This window comes from Aulonocara stuartgranti (assembly GCF_965226115.1).
Source record: "Aulonocara stuartgranti genome assembly, chromosome: 6".
Lineage (NCBI taxonomy): Eukaryota > Metazoa > Chordata > Actinopteri > Cichliformes > Cichlidae > Aulonocara > Aulonocara stuartgranti.
Window position 1 is genome coordinate 43,585,572 of NC_138944.1, and position 23,972 is coordinate 43,609,543.

General features: G+C 44.9%; 1 protein-coding gene and 1 long non-coding RNA gene across 3 annotated transcripts in view; one reads left to right on the top strand and one right to left on the bottom strand.

The window, feature by feature from the left end:
* Nucleotides 1-4,985, bottom strand: part of LOC309708693 — a 60,987-nt gene extending 56,002 nt beyond the window's left edge. The window contains exon 1 of the long non-coding RNA XR_014277315.1: nt 3,955-4,985. This is a non-coding gene — a long non-coding RNA (uncharacterized lncRNA). The remainder of the gene's footprint in view (nt 1-3,954) is intronic.
* Nucleotides 32-23,294, top strand: pex6 (peroxisomal biogenesis factor 6). 2 transcript variants are annotated; one of them, XM_082536927.1, is made up of 18 exons: nt 32-598; nt 1,140-1,745; nt 2,831-3,000; nt 3,089-3,172; nt 5,019-5,124; nt 8,235-8,356; nt 8,514-8,616; nt 8,759-8,961; nt 9,241-9,427; nt 9,707-9,783; nt 10,477-10,594; nt 11,043-11,248; nt 11,349-11,410; nt 11,796-11,904; nt 13,126-13,242; nt 19,563-19,640; nt 19,927-20,066; nt 23,006-23,294. In XM_082536927.1, the coding sequence occupies exons 1-18, from the start codon at nt 77-79 to the stop codon at nt 23,140-23,142; spliced, it is 3,147 nt and encodes a 1,048-aa protein (XP_082393053.1). In that variant the 5' UTR covers nt 32-76; the 3' UTR covers nt 23,143-23,294. The 2 variants fall into 2 exon arrangements, with proteins under 2 accessions (XP_082393053.1, XP_082393052.1); XM_082536926.1 differs by having other exon boundaries at nt 33-598; nt 8,511-8,616.
* The last annotated feature ends 678 nt before the right edge of the window (nt 23,295-23,972 follow it).

The window sequence follows — 23,972 nt, forward strand, 5'->3', positions numbered from 1 at the left end:
GTTCCTCTACTCGTCCGCTGGGTCGCAGTATTAAGAAGGAACGAAGAAGAAGCAGAGGGACCGAAGAAGATTAGTTATGGCGGTTCAGGTTGAGCTGAGTTATTTGGAGACTTTCCCGTCTCACCTCAGTCCTCTGGATGTTTTGATGTTAAAACCACACTTGGACCGTGTCTTCCTAAATGACACGGATCCGCCGACCGTCCTCTTCACTCCTCGGGGGCCTCAGAGCTCCGGCAGGACGGGCATTTTACTGCGTGTTCAGCAAACTACCGAAGAAGAGACGGCCGACGGAGTGACCTGTCCTACAGCCAACACGGAGTCAGCGCCACGGGTTCGGCTCTTTGCCAGCCGGCTCTTCCTGCGGCACCACGGGCTCCAGCAGTTCAGAGGTACCGGAACCGTCCGAGCTGTGGAGCCGGTCAGCCTGGACAGAGTCGTAGTTGGAGCCCGCAGCAGGCAGAGCCTCCGCCTGGCTGGATCGGAGCAGTTCACCGACAGGTTGCTGGAACTCTGCCGCCCGGGACATTGGCTGCTGGCTCGGCAAGGAGACCCGCTGCTGCTCCCCCGACATACAATCCTGGGAGAAGACCCAGGACAGGTGATGTTCAGAGTCAGATCGATTTAGAATCCCACCGTGAAGAAAAGCTGTAAACATCATTTCTGTTTTCAACTGATAATGTTTGTTTTAGCTAGCAACAAACGTGCCCGTGTTTATGTTACTTCCACAGTGCATGTTAGCCTAACGTGCTTTATGTTTGACTCGTGTTGTGATGCTTGTTGCTTTAGAGTCACACGTCATGTTAGTAAGAAGAGGATGGAAAAGGCCCTTTATTTACTTACACTTGTAAATGTTAGAATTATGGTGAAATCATTTTGAGGCCCTCTCGCCCGCCCTTTAATATTTTAAACACAATGCGCTCATCTGGATCTTTGATAGTCTGATGTTTATGTGGCAGCTGAAGACAAAGACGCATGTTATTTGTTTTGTTCAAAGCTCTAAATTCAGCGATTCACTGATTCTAATAATCGCAGTGAATCATTTTCCACTGAGCAGCTTCTTGTTACAGCTCTGAAATAAATATATGATGGAGGTATGAGAATACAGACTGATTTGCTTCTGTTTTCTGTTCATGGTGCAGCATCAGCTGTTGGAGCTGCTGGTGCTGGAGTGCAGTCCTGTAAAACAGGGCAGGATCACAGCTGATACCTCTCTGGTTCTGACAGATTGCTGGGATTCAGTCACCCCCCCACCCTGCAGGCCACTCAGACTCTGTGTGTCAGACTTTGCTCATTACGCTGACGGCCTTTGTGCTGGCCCATGTCTGCTTGATAACAGGAGCGTGCTGGATTCTGGGTTCCCAGGTGTCCCGTGTCCACTGCTATGCAGAGTGGAAGTTCGGGTAATGGACACCCAGCGATGGCTCGAGCTCAAAGAACAATATGGGGTAGCCGTGGACCTGCACAGCTGTGTGTTTGTGACCAAACAGCTGCTTCTCAGACTGGGGCTTTTCAACCAGGAGTGGGTACGGCTGTCGAAGCTCGGCGAATCCAGAGGACCCACAGGAGAGGGCGATGTCACGGGGGGCATCTGCAGAGAGAGGCTGGTCTCTGTGGTGGTGATGGATCTGCCACCAAGTCCAGAACTACAGAGCCATGACGACCTGGGCCTCATATCACCTCCTCTGTGGTTCAACATGACTGGAGGAGAAGTGATCCCTGTAAACAGCTTTATGCTCAGGATGAAGGTGCTTCAACACACTCTGCAAACATTTCAGTAAACGAGCAACTGTAACCAGATAACAGATTAGCTAGCCATCTGCACAGTGGGTGTTTTGTGCTGTGGGTGGACTGCACCTGGTGGCAGTCGTCCTTGCTCTGCTCTGTAGCCTCGATGAGCAAACTAGTTGAATGTAGAGAAGCTCACCAGCTCACAGCGAGTCTTCAGAGCAGAAGAAATGTCACCAGCTGCAGCCAAGGAGTGCATTGCTGTGAGGAGGTAGTTAAATCATGTCAGGAACACAACACCTAAACAGTAAGCCCATACACTAATCCAAGACTGAGAGAGCCAGGCTGACTTTCAGAGTAAGTGCACGGTAACTCCCAGTAAATCAGTTTTATTCTTGGTTTCCCCGTCGTCACACGTCTGTGCCCACGGGCCCGTTGTTCTCGAATTGGTCCGCACTTTAGAAAAAAGTAGGTAAGAGTATGAACCAATCAGGGTTTGCTTCCTGTCATTAACCTTTTGCTCACCCTTACCAGACATGGGCCACAAACAGTATGTTCGACTTGGAAACGTGTTTGGAAAACTATAAGCACAGCCACCAGCTGGATCCAGCAGAGTCGGATAAATAAACTACTGCACAGCTGTGAGCAAGTCTGTTTCTTCACATACATTCGAATATCAGGTTTTTAAATGACTTTACATTTTTAACGCTCAGCGGGTGCTCACAGAGGAATCAGCTGTCTGACGGACTGCATTAGTGCCAATGTTCACCAGTTGCTCTTTTTGTACAGGTCTGATTGATGATCCATTAATCTGGAAGAGTTTCTTCTATTCCAGGATTCCAAATTCATTCAAATAAAGTGTCAGTGCAACAGGAAAAAACTGTCGCCAGCAGGCATTGTATATTTGTTGAAGACTCATATTTGATCAGTTAAACGATTTTGATCCTTCTTCTTAAAGTTATCCAGTGTTGTGCACTTCACACCATAAATATCCTGAATTTGAACCCAGGACCTTCTCGCTGTGAAGCAAAAAAAAAAAGGTTTCATCCCATCAGCAAACCTTCAGTGTTTGGTTTTTTTGTTTCTGTCTCTCGTCTGGTCTCAGAGGTGGGACCCCCCTCCTCCACAACCCAGTGGTTGTCGCTCTGACACGTTCTGCCGCTCGGCTTCTCCACCGTATGCCAGCGAGCTCCACATCCAGCTGGTCACCTCTCCATCCTACAACAACCTGGGCTGCTATGACAACCTGCTGGCTCAACATTTCTGCACGCCCAGGTTGACTGATGCATCCAAACAGTGTCCTTAACATGTAGAAAGAAAGCAGCACTGTTTTACTCCAGCAGTTTGTCTGGGCTCGTTTCAGGCTGGTGTCACCAGGAGACGTTCTGACCGTTCCAGCTGGAAACCATCCAGACCTGCTCGAGACCCCCCCTGAAGGGATCCACAGGTGCTGCTTATTACTGGTTAATAAGACAAGTCTTTATGCTCATTACCTAAATCAGATCAGTGTTTCTTAGGAGCACTTGTTTTGTTCAAGATAAAAACTTTTGAAAAAATAATTCAAACATTTTAATAAATGAAATATCAGACGAGGTTTCTCAGAGAATACTGTTAAATGTCAGAACATTGGTGGTTGGGTTCATTTACATTTATAGAGAAGCAAATTGAGCCTAATAGATCAAAAACCACTCTCTCTTTTTTTTTTTTTTTTTTTTTTTCCTTTTGCCTGTCCCATTTGGTTCTTTAGCCATCAGAATTGTTGTCTGAAGACCAACAAGGATACCCAATGGATTTACTTTGCCAAATGGATCATCGTGGCATTGCCGTATTGGTCCATTTGGTCGATCTTTGTTTTTATTATTTATTATATTTTATTTTCAGATGTTACAGACGGGACAGACATGAGTGAGAGATAGGAAAGGGAGAAAGAAAGAGGAAGGAAAGGAAAAACAGAAGGGGAGAGGGACAGTGAGAAAGGGGGGGAGAAAAAAAATAAAATCTCCTGGATCACCTGTTGAGAGAAGAATAGAAGACAAGCAAAAAAAACAGAGCAACATACTAAACACAACACCATCGCATTAATCTAGCTAAGTGTAAACAGCAGTAAATACTAAATATTCAATGTTGTTGTGCAGCACGCAGGACAGATGTGCTTCGAAGTAGTAGCCAAGAAGGGTGTAATTTAAGTCTACGAGCAGTGAACACCCGTGTGTACACCTGTGTGCATACCTGTGTGGATCAGCGTGCTTGCATTCCAAAGGTTCCTTCATGTAACGATCTGCTAGGGAGTGTGGGGGGGGGGGCCACAGCCCCGTCCTCCAGGGTATGAAGCGGGTATGGAGGAGATCAAAACTCCAGACATCCAGAGGCCCCCAGAACACAAGAAACCATGGAAGACCAACAGAGGGGCAGCCGCGCCACTGTCCCAGCAAGAGCTGAGGAGAGTCCCAGATGAGGGTTCACTCAGCAGCCGCGGAGCAGAAGCGGCCGCCAAGGAGTGAGCCGGTGTGTACCTGGACGCCCACCCCCAGACACAAAGAACCACCAACGCACCGACACCTGAGGGAGTCCGCCACCGGCAAGGGAAGTGGTGGTGGGTGGAGATAGGCCTCCAAACCTTGGAGGGCCTGAGGTGTCCCCAGAGAGGTGGCGTCTGATACCCAACCTGACATATAGACACAGACATACAGGCACACACAGACACAAACATCCATTCCCACCCTCATGCTCTCATATGCACTCACTCCACACTCAACCAACGTGGAGACAGACATAAAGAGACGCTGTACACACGATCACACTCCCCAAGCGTACTCTACACTCAAAAACCACTCTCAGGCTGTAAGTTTCTAAATTAATGTTGGAATCATCCACAATAATCATTTTGTCTGAGCTGAGCTCTAAACAATAGGCCGAAAAATCCTGAGAAATCAGATAAATTCAATTGAATTCTGAATTCTCGTCGACACACAGGCTGAGGAGCAGGAGTGGCTGCAATCTCCTACTACAGCTTATTAAGCAACCAAAGACCCAGACTGTTAATGTGTGGATTCGTTTAGGCCATCATAATCATCAGATTGCTGTAAGAGTAAATCAACAAAGCTCAGAAGAGAGAAAACTAATGTTTAAAAATCCACATTTAACTGTTTTATTCTTTGGTGCAGTGGAGGATGCTGTGTGTTCTTTGGAGGGCTCCAGAGACGCTGCAGTTAGAAACTGTTTACTGCCGTAGCTAATGCACTGCATCACTGTCTGACTGTTCAGTGAAAAATGTGTCCTCTGAACGTCTTCAGGTGTCCGGTGCTGTTCTTCAGGGTGCAGAAGGTATGCTCATCTGCAGGAAGAGAAGAAGGAGGAGGAGCTTACTTGGCCAGCAGACAGCGTACCTCGCTCTATATGGTGAGCAGTGACCGCTAACCTCAGTCATTCTTCTTTATTTCATTTCCTCTGTGCGCTCCAAACATGCGGTATGTTGTTGGATCCAGAGACTTTGATTTTGGCCTCATCTGACCAGACCAGTGTTTCACAGGCTCGTCTAAATGTTCTTCAGCAAACTTAAAACACGCTTTGTCTGCAGCTATGGAGTCCTGTGTGGTAAGCGCACATGCAGGTCAGGGTGGTTGAGTGCACTGATGCACCTGCTGGTCCTAAGCCTTTCTGTAGCTCTGCACATGTCGGCCCCTCGGACAACTCTCAGTAATTCTTTTCACTCTGTCTGAAATCCTGAGGGCAGCAGCTGGTCGAGGCCAGTTCACGGGGAGCTGATGTTCTGGTCTCCAGCAGTTTAGAAATTCTTCTGTAAGCGATGCCATCAGTATGTTTGCAACAATAAGGCTGTGAAGTACGATCGTTTCTTGTGTGACACTTTGGTAATGACACACCTTTTTATAGGCTATCAGTTGGGACTGAACCCGCTGATATGTGCACTGAGTGTTGCTTTCTGATTACTGATCGGGTTCAGCTGGCGCCTGTTTGCAGCTCCCTTTCTTCATGTGTTCAGTACTGTGTCCCTGTGGCATTTATGGACATCTATGGTTTGATTTCTTTGCATGTGTGGATTTAATTAGTAGTTGTCGACATTTGTTGAAAATTTCATGCAGCAGCACTTCTACACATCCGTTTAGTTGGTGATGTGTTCAACACTTATTTTGGATACGCTGCCAGTGAAACTGGGTTACTGGTAGAGCTGGGCGATATGAGATTTTTTCATATCACGATATGTTTTTTTCATTTCAGGCGATAACGATATCTATCACGATATGAGCCAAATAACTATATTTGTAAGATTTAAATGTGCCGTTGCTCACAAGTAAAATGTGAAATAATCAGCAGCTTGTTTTTATTTAAATATTTATTTCCCATAATAAGTTCAACAGGGTAGATGTACTTAAGGAACATGAGACTTTTTCAGATAAATAAAGGCAAATATTGCAAACTACACAAAAGGCAGCCGCTAAAGCATTTAAGTTTCAAAATAGAACAAACAAAACAGACTAAACTGTCAATTCCACTTAGAAACAAAATATTAATTCTAAAAATAAATCTTAGTTTGTTTTACAGAAGAACAGACAAAACTGACTAACTTTTGTCAATATCAAATAAACTGAGAACTAAAAGGAAATTCTCAATCTCTCCTTGTTGTATAGCTGAGCTTTTCAAACAGTTTTAACAGTTACTTTAGTCTGACAAAAGCCGAATGACGAATTAGCGCTTCCAGTCAGAGACTGAGGCTACGTCCACACGTACACGGGTGTTTTTGAAAACGGAGATTTTCCGTTTTCGTTTTAAAAAATAATCCCGTCCACACATAAAGGCAGAAATGAAGGAAAATGCTGCTATGAACATGCCAAAGCAGCAGGTGGCGCTAGATTCCTAACCGTGCAGAAATGTTGGCCAATCAGAAGTCTAGAAGCCTCGGTGGGAAAAAGTAAACAAAGCTGGGGCATAGAAGCAGAACCGAGTCGTATGTGTGGACGGACAGTAACTGTGTGTATATGTAAGCATTTAAACACTGCAGAGAGTAGAATTAACAGTATTGTAGAAATTCATTTCACCGAAACAATAACGTGGCGCACAGTGTGACGCATGCACCAGTTTATTGTATTTCCAGACTTGCTTTCGGCACAATTTACAGTGCACGCTACTCTGTTTTTTGTCAGACTTGAAATAGCCGAAATACCTTCACACTACGGAACTTCTATGGCTCTTCCGTTCGACAATCTCTCCGGCGTTGGAACCATCATCTGTTTTCTCTTCGGTCACGCTCGGTTGATTTTTCTAGTCGGTACACTCATTTCCTCCATTACGCGCTGGCTGCTTCCCAAACAAACACACGTGCGGCTTGGCACTTGTGCTGTACGTAACAAGTCACGCGACGTGACGCTGCGGCTGTGATTGGTTCGGCGCTGCGCTACTTAGTTTGGATTGGCTAAACTTTTATTTTTTTTATTTTTTTTTATTTTAAGAGGACAAGAGCGGCGAGGTCTATCGCGATAGCTTAATTTCTCTATCGAGTAAAAGTTATATTGCGATACATATCGTTATCGTTCTATCGCCCAGCTCTAGTTACTGGTGTTCATGAATGATTGTGTGACTACTGGTTCAAGTAGCATTCATGGGTGGCTGTAGCTCAGGAGGTGTAGGGCAGGTCGCCTACTGATCGGAAAGTTGGTGGTTCAATCCCTGGCTCCACAAAGTATCCTCGGGCAAGATACTAACCCCAAGTTGCTCCCCGATGATTGGAGTGTGGATGTGTGTGGATGTAGTTAGAAAGCACTCAGTTTAGAGTGAATGGGTGTGATTGTGTGAATGCGGCGTGTTGTATTTGAGGACTCCGGGAGAGTAGAAAAGCGCTCTATAAGAATCCGTCTGTGTACCATTCATTTTGAAGTGCACAGGGTTGGACTGTCTGCTCAGATGGAGCTGAATGCTGTGAAGCTGGTGAATACCTCAGTGTAACACATCCTGTAAAAGCTTTCTTCTGATATGGTTTAGTGACCATGTCAGCCAGCTGATCTCAATGCTTTACTTAAACCGTTGAATAAACCCATTTTTAGCTCACTGGGTTGGAGTCCGACCCGCTTCCCTCCCTGTGTCCCTGCCTTCCTGTCTGTCCAATGAAGGCTTTTCCCAAAGTGTCAGACAGCAGCTTAGCTGTGTCTGAGGGCGCTAGCTCAGGGGAGCCCTGACTCACAATAGATGCACTTTTTCTTTATTTGATCTCATTTCCATCTTCAGTGTTTTGTTGGCATGTTTCCTGTCTTTGTAGTTTTTCTTTCCTTCTCATTTTGTTATTATTTTTGCCCCTCGTTCGTGTGTGTGTCTTTCACGTCCTCTGTGCCTGCACTGCCTTATCTCGGGGGTAACAGGGTTGCAGGCACTGTTGATTTATCACAGCGAGTAAATGAGACTGTTTGTTTGCAGGGATCCTGCTCACAGTGCAGTCTTTTCTAAATCTAAGCTGTTGTTAGTCAGCGTTGTTGCTCTGACAGCTTCCCCCATCTCCTCAGGGAACATCTATAAACAGCCCCGTCCCATGTTCTCTCGTGGAGGGAGCAGCTCTGTCTCCTCCAGGCCTTAACAAGACTGTGGAGCTCCTCATCGACACCATCCTGCCTCACCTGCAGCACAGGTAACCGACCTGTCTGCTCCGATTTACAACATCAGGCAGTGAAAAATACAACTCAATAGGACCTGAGCTTGAAGTTCACATAAACAAACCTAGTTCAGTAACAGAGGGATGCATGATGGCACACTGCTGATGTTGGCTGCATGTCTGCTCGCAGCAGCTCTCTGTCTGGTTGCACGGTCCTCCTTCACGGTGCTGCAGGAAGTGGAAAGATGGCAGCAGTGAGGGCAGCAAGTGGCAGACTAAACCTCCACCTGCTGAAGGTACAACAGCTGTGCTCAAGGTTTAGAGTGATAAGATAATTAGACACCAGCACATTCTTCATGATTCCTCTCTGCAGGAGAATATTTTGTCTTTAAATAAAAGGCAACGTATTGTTTGGCTGCTGTTGTTCCTCGTTTGCAGGTAGACTGTGTGAGCCTGTGCGCTGACAGTCCTGCAGCCTCTGAGGTAAAGCTGGCGTCAGTGTTTCAGAGGGCCGAGGCCCTGCAGCCCTGCGTTCTGCTGCTCAGGAACCTGCAGCTCGTCCTCAGATCACGAGGGGCTGCCGAGAGCGACTGCAGGGTCCAGGCAAAGCTCTGCCAGCTGCTCAGCTGCGCCCCCACCAGGTCAGTGACTGCCTCTAACCCTCATTCAATACACTGGTCTAGCTCATCGAGTAGGTGATCATGTTGATGAAATGAGCTTTCCTTTTATTACCTCCCCTACCTGTAAACCACGCACCACTACAGGAGCGCAGAGTATGACTCGGCGCCACACCAACAGCTGCACTTTCACTCGGCTCTGCTTCCGAGCAGCAGAGACTTGAAGTGTTTTTAGTCAAACTGGAAGTCTCCTGTGTGAGCCACGGCTCAGAATATAATCAAATGTCTCTGGTTATCTTTCAGTGTGGTGATGGTGGCAACTGTCTGCAAAGTTCGAGATTTGCCTGCAGGCATCATGGCAGCGTTTGTCCATCAGGTAGCAATAGAGAGTCCAACTGAAGAGCAGCGGCGTGCCATGCTGTCCAGCCTGAGCAGAGACCTGCACTTAGGGAAGGACGTCAACTTGGAGAACCTCTCCAGACTCACCACAGTGAGTAATGACATCGACTCTACTCACACCACCACTGGGGCAGAATGAACTGTTAAAGCTCAGGCGTTCAGGTGACAACATGTTAGGCAGCTGTGTTGGTCCAAATCTGTAAAGCTACTCTGGGGGAGGCTTCAGGTTGTTTCTAACCATGAAGCCAAAAAGCTTCTTCTAGCTGCTCCCGTGTTCAGGAGTTGCCACAGCTGGCTGGATTTGGATGCTGGTTGCCCTTCCCGAGTGCGGTTCCTGTTTCAGTCCACATGTTCTTCCTCTGCTCCACAGGGTTTCGTGTTGGGGGACCTCAGTGCTTTGCTGGTTGAGGCTGGTAGAGCTGCCTACAGGAGGTTGATCCACAGCTGGTGAGAATAACTATGTCTTACAGGACAAGATTACCTTCTAGTCCAGATCAAATGTGTCATACTTCATCACCTGTAGTCTATAACCGAGTCTCTGAAACATGTTGGTTTTGAAGGTTGTGGTCCTGGAAACAGCGAGGTGGTGGGGTTTTTAAACGCTGAAGCTCGGTGCTCTCAGCTTCTTGGTTTTTGTGTCTGAAGCTCTAATTCAGTATGGAAAGCTTGAATGCTCCCCTCTCAGGTCTCGACTGAACATCCTTCTGCCTCCTGGAAAAAGGTGTAGACCGGGGTGGGGGACTCCAGGCGTCGAGGGCCGCAGGTTTTAGATCTCACCCTGGGTCAACACACCTGAATCACATGATTAGTTCATTGCCAGGCCTCTGGAGAACTTGAGGACATGCTGAGGACACCGGCTCTCGAGGCCTGGAGTTCCCCACCCCTGGTGTAGAACCCTCAGAGAGCTTCTTCTCCACAGCACCATATCTCCCTCACCCCTGCATACCTCGTGCTTAAAGAACTGTGGAGACAACAGTTGGTACAGTGCTGCTTTGTAAATTTTTGCCTCTTACGTATCCTGTTGTCTGTGTCTTAAATACGGCTGTTCTATGCTGTAGGTTACCGCCCACTGTTGTTGTGTGAATACTTGATCGTCTCACTGAACAGCCTGTAGTTCCGTCTTTATTGTTGTTTGTGCAGTGGTGCTCGGCAGCAGGAGGATCTGTGCTCCAGCGGAGTGACCATCCTGAACCAGGACTTCACCTCTGCTCTGGAGATCCTGCAGGACATCCTGTCCAAGGCCATCGGGGCCCCGAAGGTGACCAAAGACTAAAAGACCGTTATATTTCCATTTTTGCTGTCGTTGTTGTTAGTGCCCCTAATAAGGCCACACACACACAAGTTGTTGTGCATGAATGGTTGTCTGTGGCAGACTGTGGTGGAGCCGACCAAAGCGGCGGAATAACCTTTACTCCGTTTTTAGAAATTCAAGTCCATGTTTGGAAAAATGAACTGACACAACAGGCAGTGATCTTTGTTTGTGTAAACATAATATTCATTATTTACAAAAAAGTGAATATAACAGTAAAGACTTCTGTGTGTCATCGGGTTGTTTGTTTACAGTGAGAGTGGAGAGTTGTATTTAAGTCACTCCTGTTGTATAGATACTGTGTGTGTGTGTCACAGGTGCAGCTTAATAAATTGGAAAGAAGCAGCTGTTTCTTGTTTCACCACGTTGTTGTCCTTTGTGTCCGTGTTGTGAGTAGATACCTAATGTGCGCTGGGAGGATGTCGGCGGTCTCCAGCATGTGAAGAAGGAGATCCTAGACACGGTTCAGCTTCCTTTGCAGTGTCCTCAGCTCTTGTCTCTGGATCTGAACCGGACTGGAATCCTGCTGTGTGGACCACCAGGGACAGGAAAGACTCTGTTGGCCAAAGCTGTGGCTACTGAGTGCTCCATGACTTTCCTCAGGTAGATTTCGTTCCACTTCATAGGAACGAAACAGGCAGAAAGGCGTCACGCTGGAAAGAATCAGCATTTGTTCACTGACACTGTTACTTCTGTCTTTTAGTGTCAAAGGTCCAGAGCTCATCAACATGTACGTGGGTCAGAGTGAAGAAAACATCAGAGAAGGTGTTTCTTAGTCTTTACATTCAACCATATTTGTTTTGGTAATGTTGTTAGTTTCAAGCTAACGTCTGAGACTGAAAACTCACTGAGTTACTATAAAGCCACATTATTGTTTGTCTTGGAACATTGTTTCATTTTAACATGGCAGAGTGCCTGGACAGTGCCGCTCCTTCTTTAAGCCATTACCGAAAAAATTGAAGTTTATTTTTTAAAATGGCTCACTGTAAAAAACAAACAAACTGTCGTCTCTTCCTGTTTGTTCTTTTTTGTTTTGCTGCATTTACAGTGAATAATATTCTTGTTCCCAGAAACGTATCACCCAGAGTTAAATTGGAACACATTTTTAAGTAAATGTTATATTTTTGTACGTGATGTGGATTGCCATCAGTTTTCCACAGAGCACGCTCAGCAGCTCCCTGCGTCATCTTCTTTGACGAGCTAGACTCTCTGGCTCCCAGCAGAGGGCGCAGTGGAGACTCTGGAGGGGTGATGGACAGGTGTGTGCACGCCTTCATTTTTATTTTGTTTGATTATTTATAATATTTGTTGTTTCTGATTTTTCTTTTTCTTTCTTTTTTTTTTTGTTCAAAAGAAATGAATCTTTTTCATTATTGGGAAGCACTATGGCACCTTGACTGAGAGATAGGGCTGCCACGATTGGTCGACTAGTCACGATTACGTCGGCTATCAAAATCGTCGACGACTGATTTAATAGTCGACGCGTCGTTTGAAGCTTTGTAAGATCCCAAAAGCAGGAATAAGTAGCAGGATTTAAGAGTGTAATAACGGACTGAAACAGAAGATGGCAGCACTGCATGTACAAGGATGCCAGCTGCCGTTAAACACCAAAGAAGAAGAAACTGTGTCCCAGAATTCATAGCGCAGCCCTGCTCTGTTGTCAACAATGGCGGTAGCTAGTTAGTTTTTATATTACTCTTATTATTCTTTCTGGGTCACAAAATAAACGTTTAACATATTTTCAGGCGAGAATGTAGCTGTGTAAACCTCAAATATCTGCTCAGTTTATCAAGACACTGCATATTTTCAAAAGCGCTCCGACGTTTTTGGAGACGTCTGTTACCCACTAGCTCGATAGCTAGCCGGGAGCTAGGCTCACTAGAGCCGTGAGAGCACCGGCTCTAGTGACACCGGCTGTTTTCAAACCCACCGCCGTCTTTCGCTACTCAGGTTAAACATGATATATGAGTCACTTAGATAACTTAAAAATGTTATTGTTTGGCTTTTTTTAGTATTTTATTTGTTCCTGAGTAAATCGGTTTGTCTGAGATTAAAGTTATAATTTTTACACAGCTGAATAAACGTCAAGCAGACAGCTGATCATCAGAAGTGTGAGATGCTCCAGAGTTTACTCCGGTGTCCTGTTATATTTTAGATAGCAAGGAGTTCATTAAACTTCACCGAAACAATCTGCAAACTTCATCAAAATTTAATAAACTATCATCTTGTCTTTATTTTTAGTTAGCACTGACCATAAACACTTAAAGCTGTAAGCTAATGATAGTTATATAAGAGCAGATGCTGCTGGTGCAATAAGCTGTACGTTTTACGTCTAATGGATGATGATCTGATTAGTCGACTAATCGCAAAAATAATCGGTGACTATCAAAACAATCGTTTGTGGCAGCCCTACTGAGAGACATAATTTACTGTGCTCAGCTCTTGTACCATCGATAAATTTTACTTGCCTTCTTGTACAGAGTTGTGTCTCAGCTGTTGGCTGAGCTTGATGCGCTGCACTCATCTGGTGGGGTTTTTGTAATCGGAGCCACAAATCGTCCAGACCTGCTGGACCAGTCACTGCTCAGACCTGGCAGGTCAGCGCTCTCACTCACTCACACACAGTTATGTTTACATCACTTCACAGGGTGTTGTGCTGGCTCCAAAAACAAATCAGTTCTTAATGAACCACAGAATTACCTTGCTGCTTAGTTGATGAGTTTTTGTTTGCAATTCCTAGATTCAAGACTTCTTCAATAAAGCAATTCTGGTTCCCTTTCAGTGGTTTCACTCGGCACAACACATAAGCATCCTCCCCCTTCTATTTAGCTCTGTTGTCTGCCGCCTTGAAGTTAGCTTAACTGCCCCTGTTGGTGTTGGCCTCCAATGCACATTTGGTGCATAGGATGCCCGTGGAGCGATAAGTTCGAGTTTTCCTTAGCGTTTTGGAATGGACACCAAATCAAAGCAAGCAAGGCAGAAATCTTCTGTTTGCCCCTGTCCTCAGGGGTGCGGTTTCTCTTTGCACGACAGGGACCAGCACGATGCGTGCCCCGTCTGCCTTGAGATTGTCCACGCTATGAGAGCATTGATGGAGCCGAAGCCTGTTATTTTGTCACTAGCTCCGGCGCTCGAGGCTGGAAAGACAGGTGGTGTTTGTGGGGAAAGTGCTGGGACATACGGTTGTCGCACTCCATGACCCTCTCCAGTCTGAGTCTGGGGCCGCGGCTTCATCCGAGTCATGAGCTCCGTCACTATGTTCCGGATGTACCAGGAGCTCAGATTGCTGGTTCCTGATGACAGCCCGCTGGGACCTCACCCTGCGAGTCTTGAACAAATATTTACAAAGGTACAAGTTGAAGATGCTAACAATCAGCTTTTGAATGCAGTCGGCCTGGAAGATTGTTTCAAACCAACTGATCTAATAGATGCTTATTTTCATGTGGCTATACACCCGAACCACAGGCAGTTTCTGAGGTTGGATTCGAGGGCGTAGGCTATGAATACCTGGCGCTGCCATTCCGGTTGTCTCTCGCTCCTCGCACTTTCACAAAATGTGCCGAGGCAGCATTGGCATTCCTCAGAGAGGGAGGCATTTGCATCTTAGCTTATGTAGATGACTGGGCTCTTGTAGCTTGCTCCAGAGAGTAGGTGGCGACACAGCTGCCTCTGGTTCTGTCAAATATTCAGGCACTGGGTTTCTCTGTGAACTTTCAAAGAGCTTGCTAGTTCAGAGTCAGCACATTTCTTTCCTCGGTTTGGAAATATGCTTGCTTTCCAGCTGTGCACGTTTGTCAGCTGCATTTCATTGCTGATTTACTCTATGATCACTGTAGTGCCACTTGAATTGTTAAAGATGAGAGCGTTTCAGTGCTGCATCTTGCATGCTAGCTCTTGGTCCTGTAGGGAGCTGGGGTGCTGCATCAGGGTGTTGTTTCACAAGGTGGTGTCCACAGATGCTTCCCTAAGGGGGTGGGGAGCACTGTGTGAGGGCACATCAGTGAGAGGGATCTGGACCACAGCCCAGTGTGATCTGTGCATCAACCACTAAGAGCTGCTAGCAGTGTTCTTGGCTCTCAAGCATTTTAATTCAATTCAATTTTATTTACACAGCGCCAAATCACAACAACAGTCTCCTCAAGGCGCTTTATATTGTAAGGTAGACCCTACAATAATACATACAGAGAAAAACCCAACAATCATATGACCCCCTATGACCAGCACTTTGGTGACAGTGGGAAGGAAAAACTCCCTTTTAACAGGAAGAAACCTCCAGCAGAACCAGGCTCAGGGAGGGGCGGGGCCATCTGCTGCGACCGGCAGATGGCCGGTGATGATATGCATAAATGGGAGCTCATTTCTGTCCAGTTCTGAGGGGCCAGCATGTCCTAGTCAGTGCAAACAAATCAACAGAGGTCTCTTACATAAACAGGGAGGGAGGAAGACGCTCCCTTCCCCTGTTGAATCTGTCTTACTCTCTACTGTTATGGTGCAGTGTTCGTTTTATGTCTCTGAGAGCCGCTTATGTTATGGGCCATTTGAACCTGGGGCCAGACCTTCTCTCCACAGGGGGTCCTCTGGTGAGGGAATGGAGGTTCCACCCTTTTGATAGTGGCCCAGATTTGGGATCTGTTTGGCAAGGCGCAAATTGCACCAATCATTTTGCCTCCAGGGTAAACACTCACTGCCCCCTGTTCTTCTCCATAATTGACCACATTGCACCCTTGGGCATGGACGTGCAAGCGCACCAATGGCCAGACGTGCTCCTGTATGCATTCCTCTCGATATCTCCAGTTCTAGAGAGAGCCTCACCAGTGTCTTTCTCTGATTCTAGTGGCCCCTTGGTGGCCCACAAGGTCATGGTATGCAGAGATAATTGGTCTGCTGGCAGTGAGTCCTTGGCAGCTTCCTCTCCACAGGGACCTCCTCTCACCTGTGATTCACCCACACCCGGATCTGTGGTGCCTTCATGCTTACCTGGTCAATCTTGATTGCTACCGCAGCGTCCACTAGAGGCTGGTACCCTCACAAATAGCAGGCCTTGGAGCGATGTTGCTGAGACTGCCACACTCTCCAATTCCAGTGCTCTGTTGTGGATGTGTTGACATTCCTGCAGGAGCTGCTGGATGAGGCCCTTTCATTTTCTACAGTTAAGGTTTATTTAGTAGCTATATCTGCTTGTCATATTGACTTTGACAGGGTGACACCAGGTGCACATGCCCTCGCCATACGTTCTTTAAAAGGGGTTTGCCGGCTGAGACCTGTGGTTAGGTTAATCTGCTCTTATTGCACCTACTGCTCTTGCACTTCTGATTAGATGCAGAATTTATTTCGATACCCTGTATTTGTACATGTGTCATGACAATAAAGTTTAAGTACAGTGTCCCTGCAGGGGACTTGTCTTTGGTGCTGGAGCGCCCCCTTTTTTGAACCCATTAGGTCTTGGATATGAAATATTATATAATATGCTTCTCGCTTTGGCAAAGCGAGTGGGTGACCTTCATCGTCTGCCTGTGCATCCCTCCTGCACACAGTTCTCTCCTGATTGTGCCCGAATGCTGCCCATTTTCCCACGGTCATTCCTGCAGCTTCTAGCTCTATGGACATTGAGTGGCTGAGCTTTTGCTCCCCTCCTCTTGCGTCTGAGGAGCAGAGAAGGATGCTTTCTTTTTGTCCGGTGCGTGTGCTATGTACCTACATTTGGTCCACTCAAACCATGCGTTAATGTGACCAGTGTTTGTCTGCTTCGCTAAGGGGGGCTCTGTCTAAACCAGAGGTGGGACCAAGTCATTGTTTTGCAAGTCTCAAGTAAGTCTCAAGTCTTTATCCTCAAGTCTCAAGTCAAGTCTCAAGTAATGTCAGGCAAGTCAGAGTCGAGTCTCAAGTCACTGGTGTAAAAGTCCAAGTAAAGTCACAAGTCTGAAACTTTGAATTTCAAGTCCTTTCGAGTCTTTAAAAAAAAAAAACGAAAAAATAATGTTGCAGTTATGCTAAATGTAAATATTAGACCATGTAATTTTTAAATCTGTGTTTTTCTCAACACATGACAAAATAGTGAACTTAGAAAATATACACAAATTGTGAAATTGCACCTCTTTAAAATGCAGCTCAATTAAACCTAGCTCCAAGAATAATTTTCACCGACAGTTCTGAGATAAGCTGCATGTTATTCTTGGATGCGCTAGGACTGGCTTTAAAATCGCATGACAAAAATATCATACATAAATAAATGATATTTAAAAAAAAAAAAAAACTGCATCACCAACGTAGCCTGGACAACATTTGCTAGTTAGATGAAGTCAGCTATCTCATCTTAGCATATTTATATGCATATTTATAATTATACGGTTCTTGGAGTGAGTGCATACACTCATGAAGTTTAGTAACTTCAGGTCACTGCAACAAGCCCAGGTACAGTTTACCGACGGATGGGTACAGGACCTTGAAACCGTGTAGAACGAAAGACCATCGTACGTATCATAAGTTTACCAGTCTCACAAATCGTCGTCATAAATACACATTCGTTAACCGTTTATTAATAGGACCTTTGAGCTCAACGGTAATTAATTAGCAGTGGAAATAATTTCTGGTAGCATCACAGAAATGTAGCAGTGACAACAATATTGTATGCTGTAATCGTACTGGGCAATTAGTGATACAAAAAACCTGTTTTATCCTGTGAATAAAAGTATATGTTTTTGTCAATGTACCATAATAACAGAAGCGAAACGCAATATTGTGTCAGGACAATTCACTATTTATGCACAATAAATAAAGGAGCATAGCGCGACAATTTCTGTTCAGCGCCAGACTTGCTTGTAACCTATATCACCAATTATGTTATGAAAATGACTCATTAACTACAACAGCAGACTGACCTTCGTGTAAATGCTTGGAGCAGACTAACCTGTGAGCTGGAGTGTTCTGGGACGTTATATTTGATCTTTGAATGGCTGCAATCCAGGCCATCCGTCGCGTCTTTGTTACTTCGGAAACATGGCTCGAACAATTTCTCTTCAACGACGTAATCCGATAACAACCGATCTCTTTACCCGTCGGCTTCCCGTGGCTGTCATGCGACCGGCTATTGCAGTTAATAATACAACAGCTTCTTGACATTTTTGTGTTTCTTTTTATCGCTGTGTAACTGATTTTAATTGAAAGCCTGCGTGCGCTAGTACCGCTTGCCACGAGTTCCCAGAATCCTTTGCGGTTCTACCCGTGAATGACGTCACATTTTCAATCTCTATATAATATGCATGTTAAATTTTATATTTGGGGTAAAATATCAAGTCTTTTCAAGTAAACCGGTTCAAGTTCAAGAGACTGAGGAGGAGCTTCTTCCCGCAGGCGATACGGTCTCTCAATCACACCACCACACAGTACTGACCCACACATATGGTTCTTACACACACACTGGACTTTCTGGACTTTGTTTTTGCACAACACTGGTCACTATATTCTTCATTTCCGGTTAATACTTGTACAGCTGCTGTTATTGTGTATATATTTATTTATATTTATATTTCTTCATACATTCTTATATAGTTCTATATTGTGTATTTTGTTGTACAGTTATTTTATTTTCAACTTTAATTTATATATTTATCTTTATCTTATTCTTTCCAGTTACATTTACCCTTCATTCTAATTTGTGTTGTACAGTTATTTCATTTTTAACCTTAATTTATATTTTATTCCTTCCTAGTTAAATTTACCCTTTTTAATTTTTCATATTTATTTCCTATCTTATTCATAGCCTTTTCCTTTTTTGTTCTCTTTAGGTCACGAGCAGTTGTCCAAGCATTTCACTGCATATCGTACTGTGTATGACTGTACGTGACAAATAAAATTTGAATTTGAATTTGAAGTCCAAGTCAAGTCACAAGTCTTAGAACATTTTTTCAAGTCTAAAGTCATAAAATTAATGACTCGAGTCTGACTCGAGTCCAAGTCATGTGACTCGAGTCCACACCTCTGGTCTAAACCAGGGGTGGGCAACATCAGGCCTTGAGGGCCGGTGTCCTGCAGTTTTAGATATCATCCTAGGGCAACTTCTGTTCCCTGAAGGAGAGGAACGAGGTACAACACAACATTGCCCTGCCGCACAGCTTGGCTCGGTGAAGAGCGACTATCGAACTGATGGATGACTGTGATGACACGGGGTATATATGTAGGCGGGGCCGTGCGCATGTCATTGCGGGCCATCCGCTTTAAAGGTGTGAATAAAGGTTTCTTCAGCCAGGGCACGTGGGAGCGTAATATCAAATACTTATGTGTTGTACTAGGGCTGTGCGATATGACCAAAATCTCATATCCTGATATTAAGACGTCTATCGTCCCAATAACGATATAAATCACAAACATGTAACATTTTCTGTAAATCCTGTGAACCTCGGGCAGCTCGACTTGTGTGAAGTGTTTCCAGCTGCGCGTCCTGTAGCTGGAGGCGAGTGTTTTAACGATGCATGAAACGATACATTTTTAGTCATAAGTTGTAACGGCGCCGTTTCTTTGAGTATTTATTACACGGCGTGCTGCGGGGAAAAGCCTGTTCTAACGTTTGAGTCTAAGGTTTATTTTTTAGCACCTGACGGCTCTTTTTGCTTCTCATTCATAAACTCTCTGCATCTTTCACGTGATTCAGTTTATTTTGAAAAGTCTAAACAGGATCGTGTCACTAGCGTGTCACGTGCGACACCACGAAACAAACGATAGCGTAAAATGAAACGACAGACGTTTTTATATCGTCATCCGATATATATCGTTACATCGAACAGCCCCATGTTGTACCTCGTTCCTCTCCTTCGGGGAACAGCAGTTATAGATATAACATTATGTTTCATTTGGAATCAATTAGACAGATTTCTCTGATTTCAGTGTGTGTCTGAACCTCTCCTGGACTTTGTCTTCTTAGGTTTGATAAGCTGGTCTACATGGGAATCAATGAGGATCGTGTTTCCCAGCTGCAGGTTTTTCAGGCCATCCTCAGAAAGTAAGAACAGCACTTCCTGCGAAGGCCGGGCCTTTACACAAGCTGCAAAAAGCTAGGCACAAAAAACAGCCATCGAGCTTTTTTTCTCCGACATTTTTCATTCTGATATGTTTCATTAAATACTTTGGTCTTCACAGCTTCAGTACAGAGAACCTGTCATCGGATTAAAGTAAAATTATGAAATTATGAGCATGAGAAATTTGTGTTTACGTAGCATCAGTCCATTTAAATGGTAAGTACTATACTTTAACTTCATCTTTTAAAACGAGCTTTTTCTTGGTTCCAGATTTCAGTTAGACCCTGCTGTGAATCTCCAAGAGGTGGTGGACTGCTGCCCTGCTCACATGACCGGTGCTGACCTATACGCTCTTTGTTCAGATGCCACGATGGCAGCCATCAAGAGGAAGATCTCTCTCATCAGTGACGGTGAGGAAACCTGATTCATTCTGATTCATTGAAAGGACTAGATGTTACAATCCCTGATGATGCATTGCTTAAGCGATGACTACTATGAGGAAAGGCAGCCCGAAGCTTTTTCAGGGGGACACATTGTCAGCTGTGTGCCTCAACTTCACAGGGTGTTTCGGCCTTTTGTCACAAATATTTTACTCTTAGCTTCCTTGGTTAGGTGTAGGGATTAGAAATCTGATCTAGAGTATTATATTTAAATTATTAACATTTTTTTTGTGATCAACATTTTATTGATTTAAAACGGGGAGGGGGGGTACAGACATATACAGCACAACTGTAAACTGCAGTAGCAAAGCAAACATTGGTCACAAGGCATAGGGACAGCAAAGAACAAACACAAAGTCAAAACCAGTTATTGCCTGTTCCAGGAGGAAGAGGATGTGAATCCAGCGAACAACATTTTGCATTTTATTTGTTTTAAGGAGATTTCAGAGGTATCATAAGGAGACAAAGACCAGGATTGGGAATATAAAAAAACTTCCAGCACCTCAGATAACACAGAGTTCACAAAGACCCAAAAATTGGATACAACAGGACCGTCCCAAAACGTGCAAGAACGAGCCTGGTGACGAATCATTGCAGATGTGACAGTGATACGTAGCCTGTAGTTTCATCTGGAACCTCCTACAGGGTGTAATGTATGTTCTGTGTATGGTTTTCAATTGATGCGCCAGGTTCTTAGAAGTCAAACTCAGATTAGACCACACTGTATCCCAGTCTACATTAACCTGTAGTCCTCCCAGTTCCCTGACCCAAATAGATTCAATGGGCAGGGGCTTTATACCCTGTTCAGCTAATTTGTTGTAGAATTTGGAAACAGAAGGTCTGCCAGAGTTAGGCAAGATCCATTCCAGCATGGGATGAGAGGGAAGAGGAGAGTCCCAGGGGACACCATATGCTTTTAAAGCTGATCTGAGCTGCAGATACACGAAGTAAGAAGAAAAACGTGTCCTTAAGTCCTGAAATGAACGAAGGCCTTGGGCGTTGAATAGATCATCAAAAAGGTTTATCCCGAGTGAGAACCAAGAGGGTTGAACAAATGGTTGGTGATATATTTGGAGGGCTGATGAAGACAACACAATGTCAGGATCCCAAATCTCATGGAGTCAGTCGAGGGAAGTGACCCAATTACTTTCTTGGGGAAGTTTATTCCCAAGATTGTGGAACTATTGGTTTGGTCTGTCACTGTGATAACGGTCTTTTCTTTCTGATTTCATTTTTATTTTAATTATATCTTCTAACCTGTTGTTGCCTTTACCCATGAACTTAACTTTCATTTTTGGGAAAGTAATAAATAATGCAGATTTTATCGTTATTACTGTTGATTTGTTTACTCAGACCTTCTCTGTCACTTTTTAACCGGATCTCGAGGGAAGGAAGTCCCTTTTAGCACAGTTGCATTAGCAGATTTGTCTGAAGCTGGTTTTTCTCTTTGCTCCAGAAGAGTTATACACAGGGCTCTCCCCGTCTGCTCTCTGTAATATGTTGACATTTCTATTGTTTTTGCAGGTCTTGTCCTTCTAACAGGGTTTTCCAGTCAACTGTTCATTCTTCTGCTGCTGATAAGTGTAATGGGGTTGTGAGATTTTCCATTGTAATCTACAGTTCAAATTGTTGGGCTGACAACGGTGGTAGAATAGCTGTGCAAAAACTCAAACTGATTTGTGGTCAGCTAGTACTGCTGGGCCTCTCAGGCTTTAAACTTGTTATATGTGCTCTGATGGATCATACACTGTATAGATTATTAACAGAGTCTTTGCAAGCGTGGTCAAACAACAATAGCAATAGTAGATTGCTGCTGCCTGTTAAATCCTAGTGTTTACCCACCTATCATTAAGACATAAATCCAACTCAAGAATTGACTTCAGTTTTGTGTCTAGTTGTTTGTTCCACGAAATCTGAGGTGAATCACGTAGGCTTTACTCTCCCTGACTGTGAAGCAGGGACTGCTCCGTACACTACACCTCATCGAAACACCACCTAACTGTGCGATGAGCTCTTTGGGAAGCCCCGGTCGGTGTCTCTGAATCCAACCACAGACGACTTCAACCCCGACCTCCTCTTGCCGCCTTTTATTGAAAACAGTTACAGTGCACACAAGCAGCACCCATTGTAAAATCCCCCTATGGTCACAAAAGGTTAAAAGTGTGTGTGTGTGTGTGTGTGTGTGTGTGTGTGTGTGTGTGTGTGTGTGTGTGTTTTGGGGGTGTGTGTGTGTGTGTTTTGGGGGGGTGTGTGTGTGTTTTGGGTGTGTGTGTGTGTGTGTGTGTGTGTGTGTGTGTTTTGGGGGTGCGTTTGTGTGACTTCCTGCTCACCAAAGGCTAATCTCCCCCCCGTGTATGGCTTAACCCCTCTAACAGTCTCACAAAACACGAACACAGGTGAGGTCATAAAGGCAGGAAGTAAAACATCCTCACTAAATAAGAAACAGAACCCTCACATAGGATGTGTCCCTGTAATGAAACACTACAGCCTCCCCCACCCACAGGCTGGGGAGGTCAACAGAAACAAAAGAATGTCTTTGATCATGCTGCTTGAACTAAGACTTACAAATTTAAGTAACACAATGACAACATTTAACAATTTGATTTGTGTAAAAACAACAAAAATGTGATCACAAAAGATACACTTCCTGTTCCTCTTTCTGTGCTTGTTGTTATTTGTAGTAAACACTGATGGACTATATGTATAGAAAAGTCTGAGTGCAGCTGCAGTCTGCCAGCTGAAAGTTGTGCCCGTTAACAGCTGATTCTGCTGGTCTGACAAAAATGATGCAAAAAGATCCCTGTTCCACATCTTTAAACTTTTGAACAGGCGGTGAGATCGGCGCGACTTGTCTGCTCTTCTCCCTTCAAACCTTTTACCCTCTGCATCCCTTCCTCTCTCCCTGTCAGGTCTAGACTCTGAAGACTCTCCTGTCCTCCTCTCTACTGAGGATTTCTCCACTGCTTTAGAAAACTTCAAGTCATCAGTTTCTGATGAGGAGCTCCTGCGATACAAAGACATTCAACAAAAACTCGCTGCAAAGTAGAAACACACAGACATCTGTTCGTCATGGGGCTGACAGATGTTCAACAGTTTCATTTAAATCACCTCAGAAACATCACTGCTGTACAATACTGCACGGCAATGTAAATCATTTAAACAGAAGTTGGTAATATATTTAATTAATAAAGACACTAATGAAAAGTGGTTTGTCTGTCTCTGTGTTAGCCGTGTGACCCTGGACCGTCAGTCTGTCCCGGGTGTACCCGGCCTCTCGCAGCCTGTAGGCTCACTGTGACCCTGGACTGGCTGGATGAAAACTGGTGTAGAATTTCACTGTGTTTGGTGGAGCTGCCATCATCATTTGTAATTGGCACATAAGCGGGGCGTCAGAACGATCTGGAGTCGTGTTTCAGCACCTTCAGTAAATCTGAGCGGCAGCTTAATGCTGTTAAGGAAGATCTTTCTATTTCTGTGCTGGAGCCATGGTTCCACCTGCAACGCTCGCCACACAGCCTGCTTTCCTTCTCGTGTCTGTCATGCATGTAAGCATGCATAGGTCAAAGTTACAGCCAGTGTTTTTCTACACGTAACTACCATGAACAAAGCTGCTGATACCATAAACTCCCACAAAAGAAGAATCAGCAGCAGACACAATCTGTTGGACCTTTTTGTCAGCCATGTTAGTGATACTCATAGTTCCCCAAGTGCAACATTATACTTTTACTTTAAACTTTATCCTTTTTCCTTTTCTGGACAGGGAGGAACGCTGGTTTGAGGGCGGAGTCAAGGGAGGCCATTTACGTGAAAAGAGAAAGGCCCCATCCTCCATTCAGAGATGGCCTAAGGGTCCATCTGTCACCATCTTACATGCTG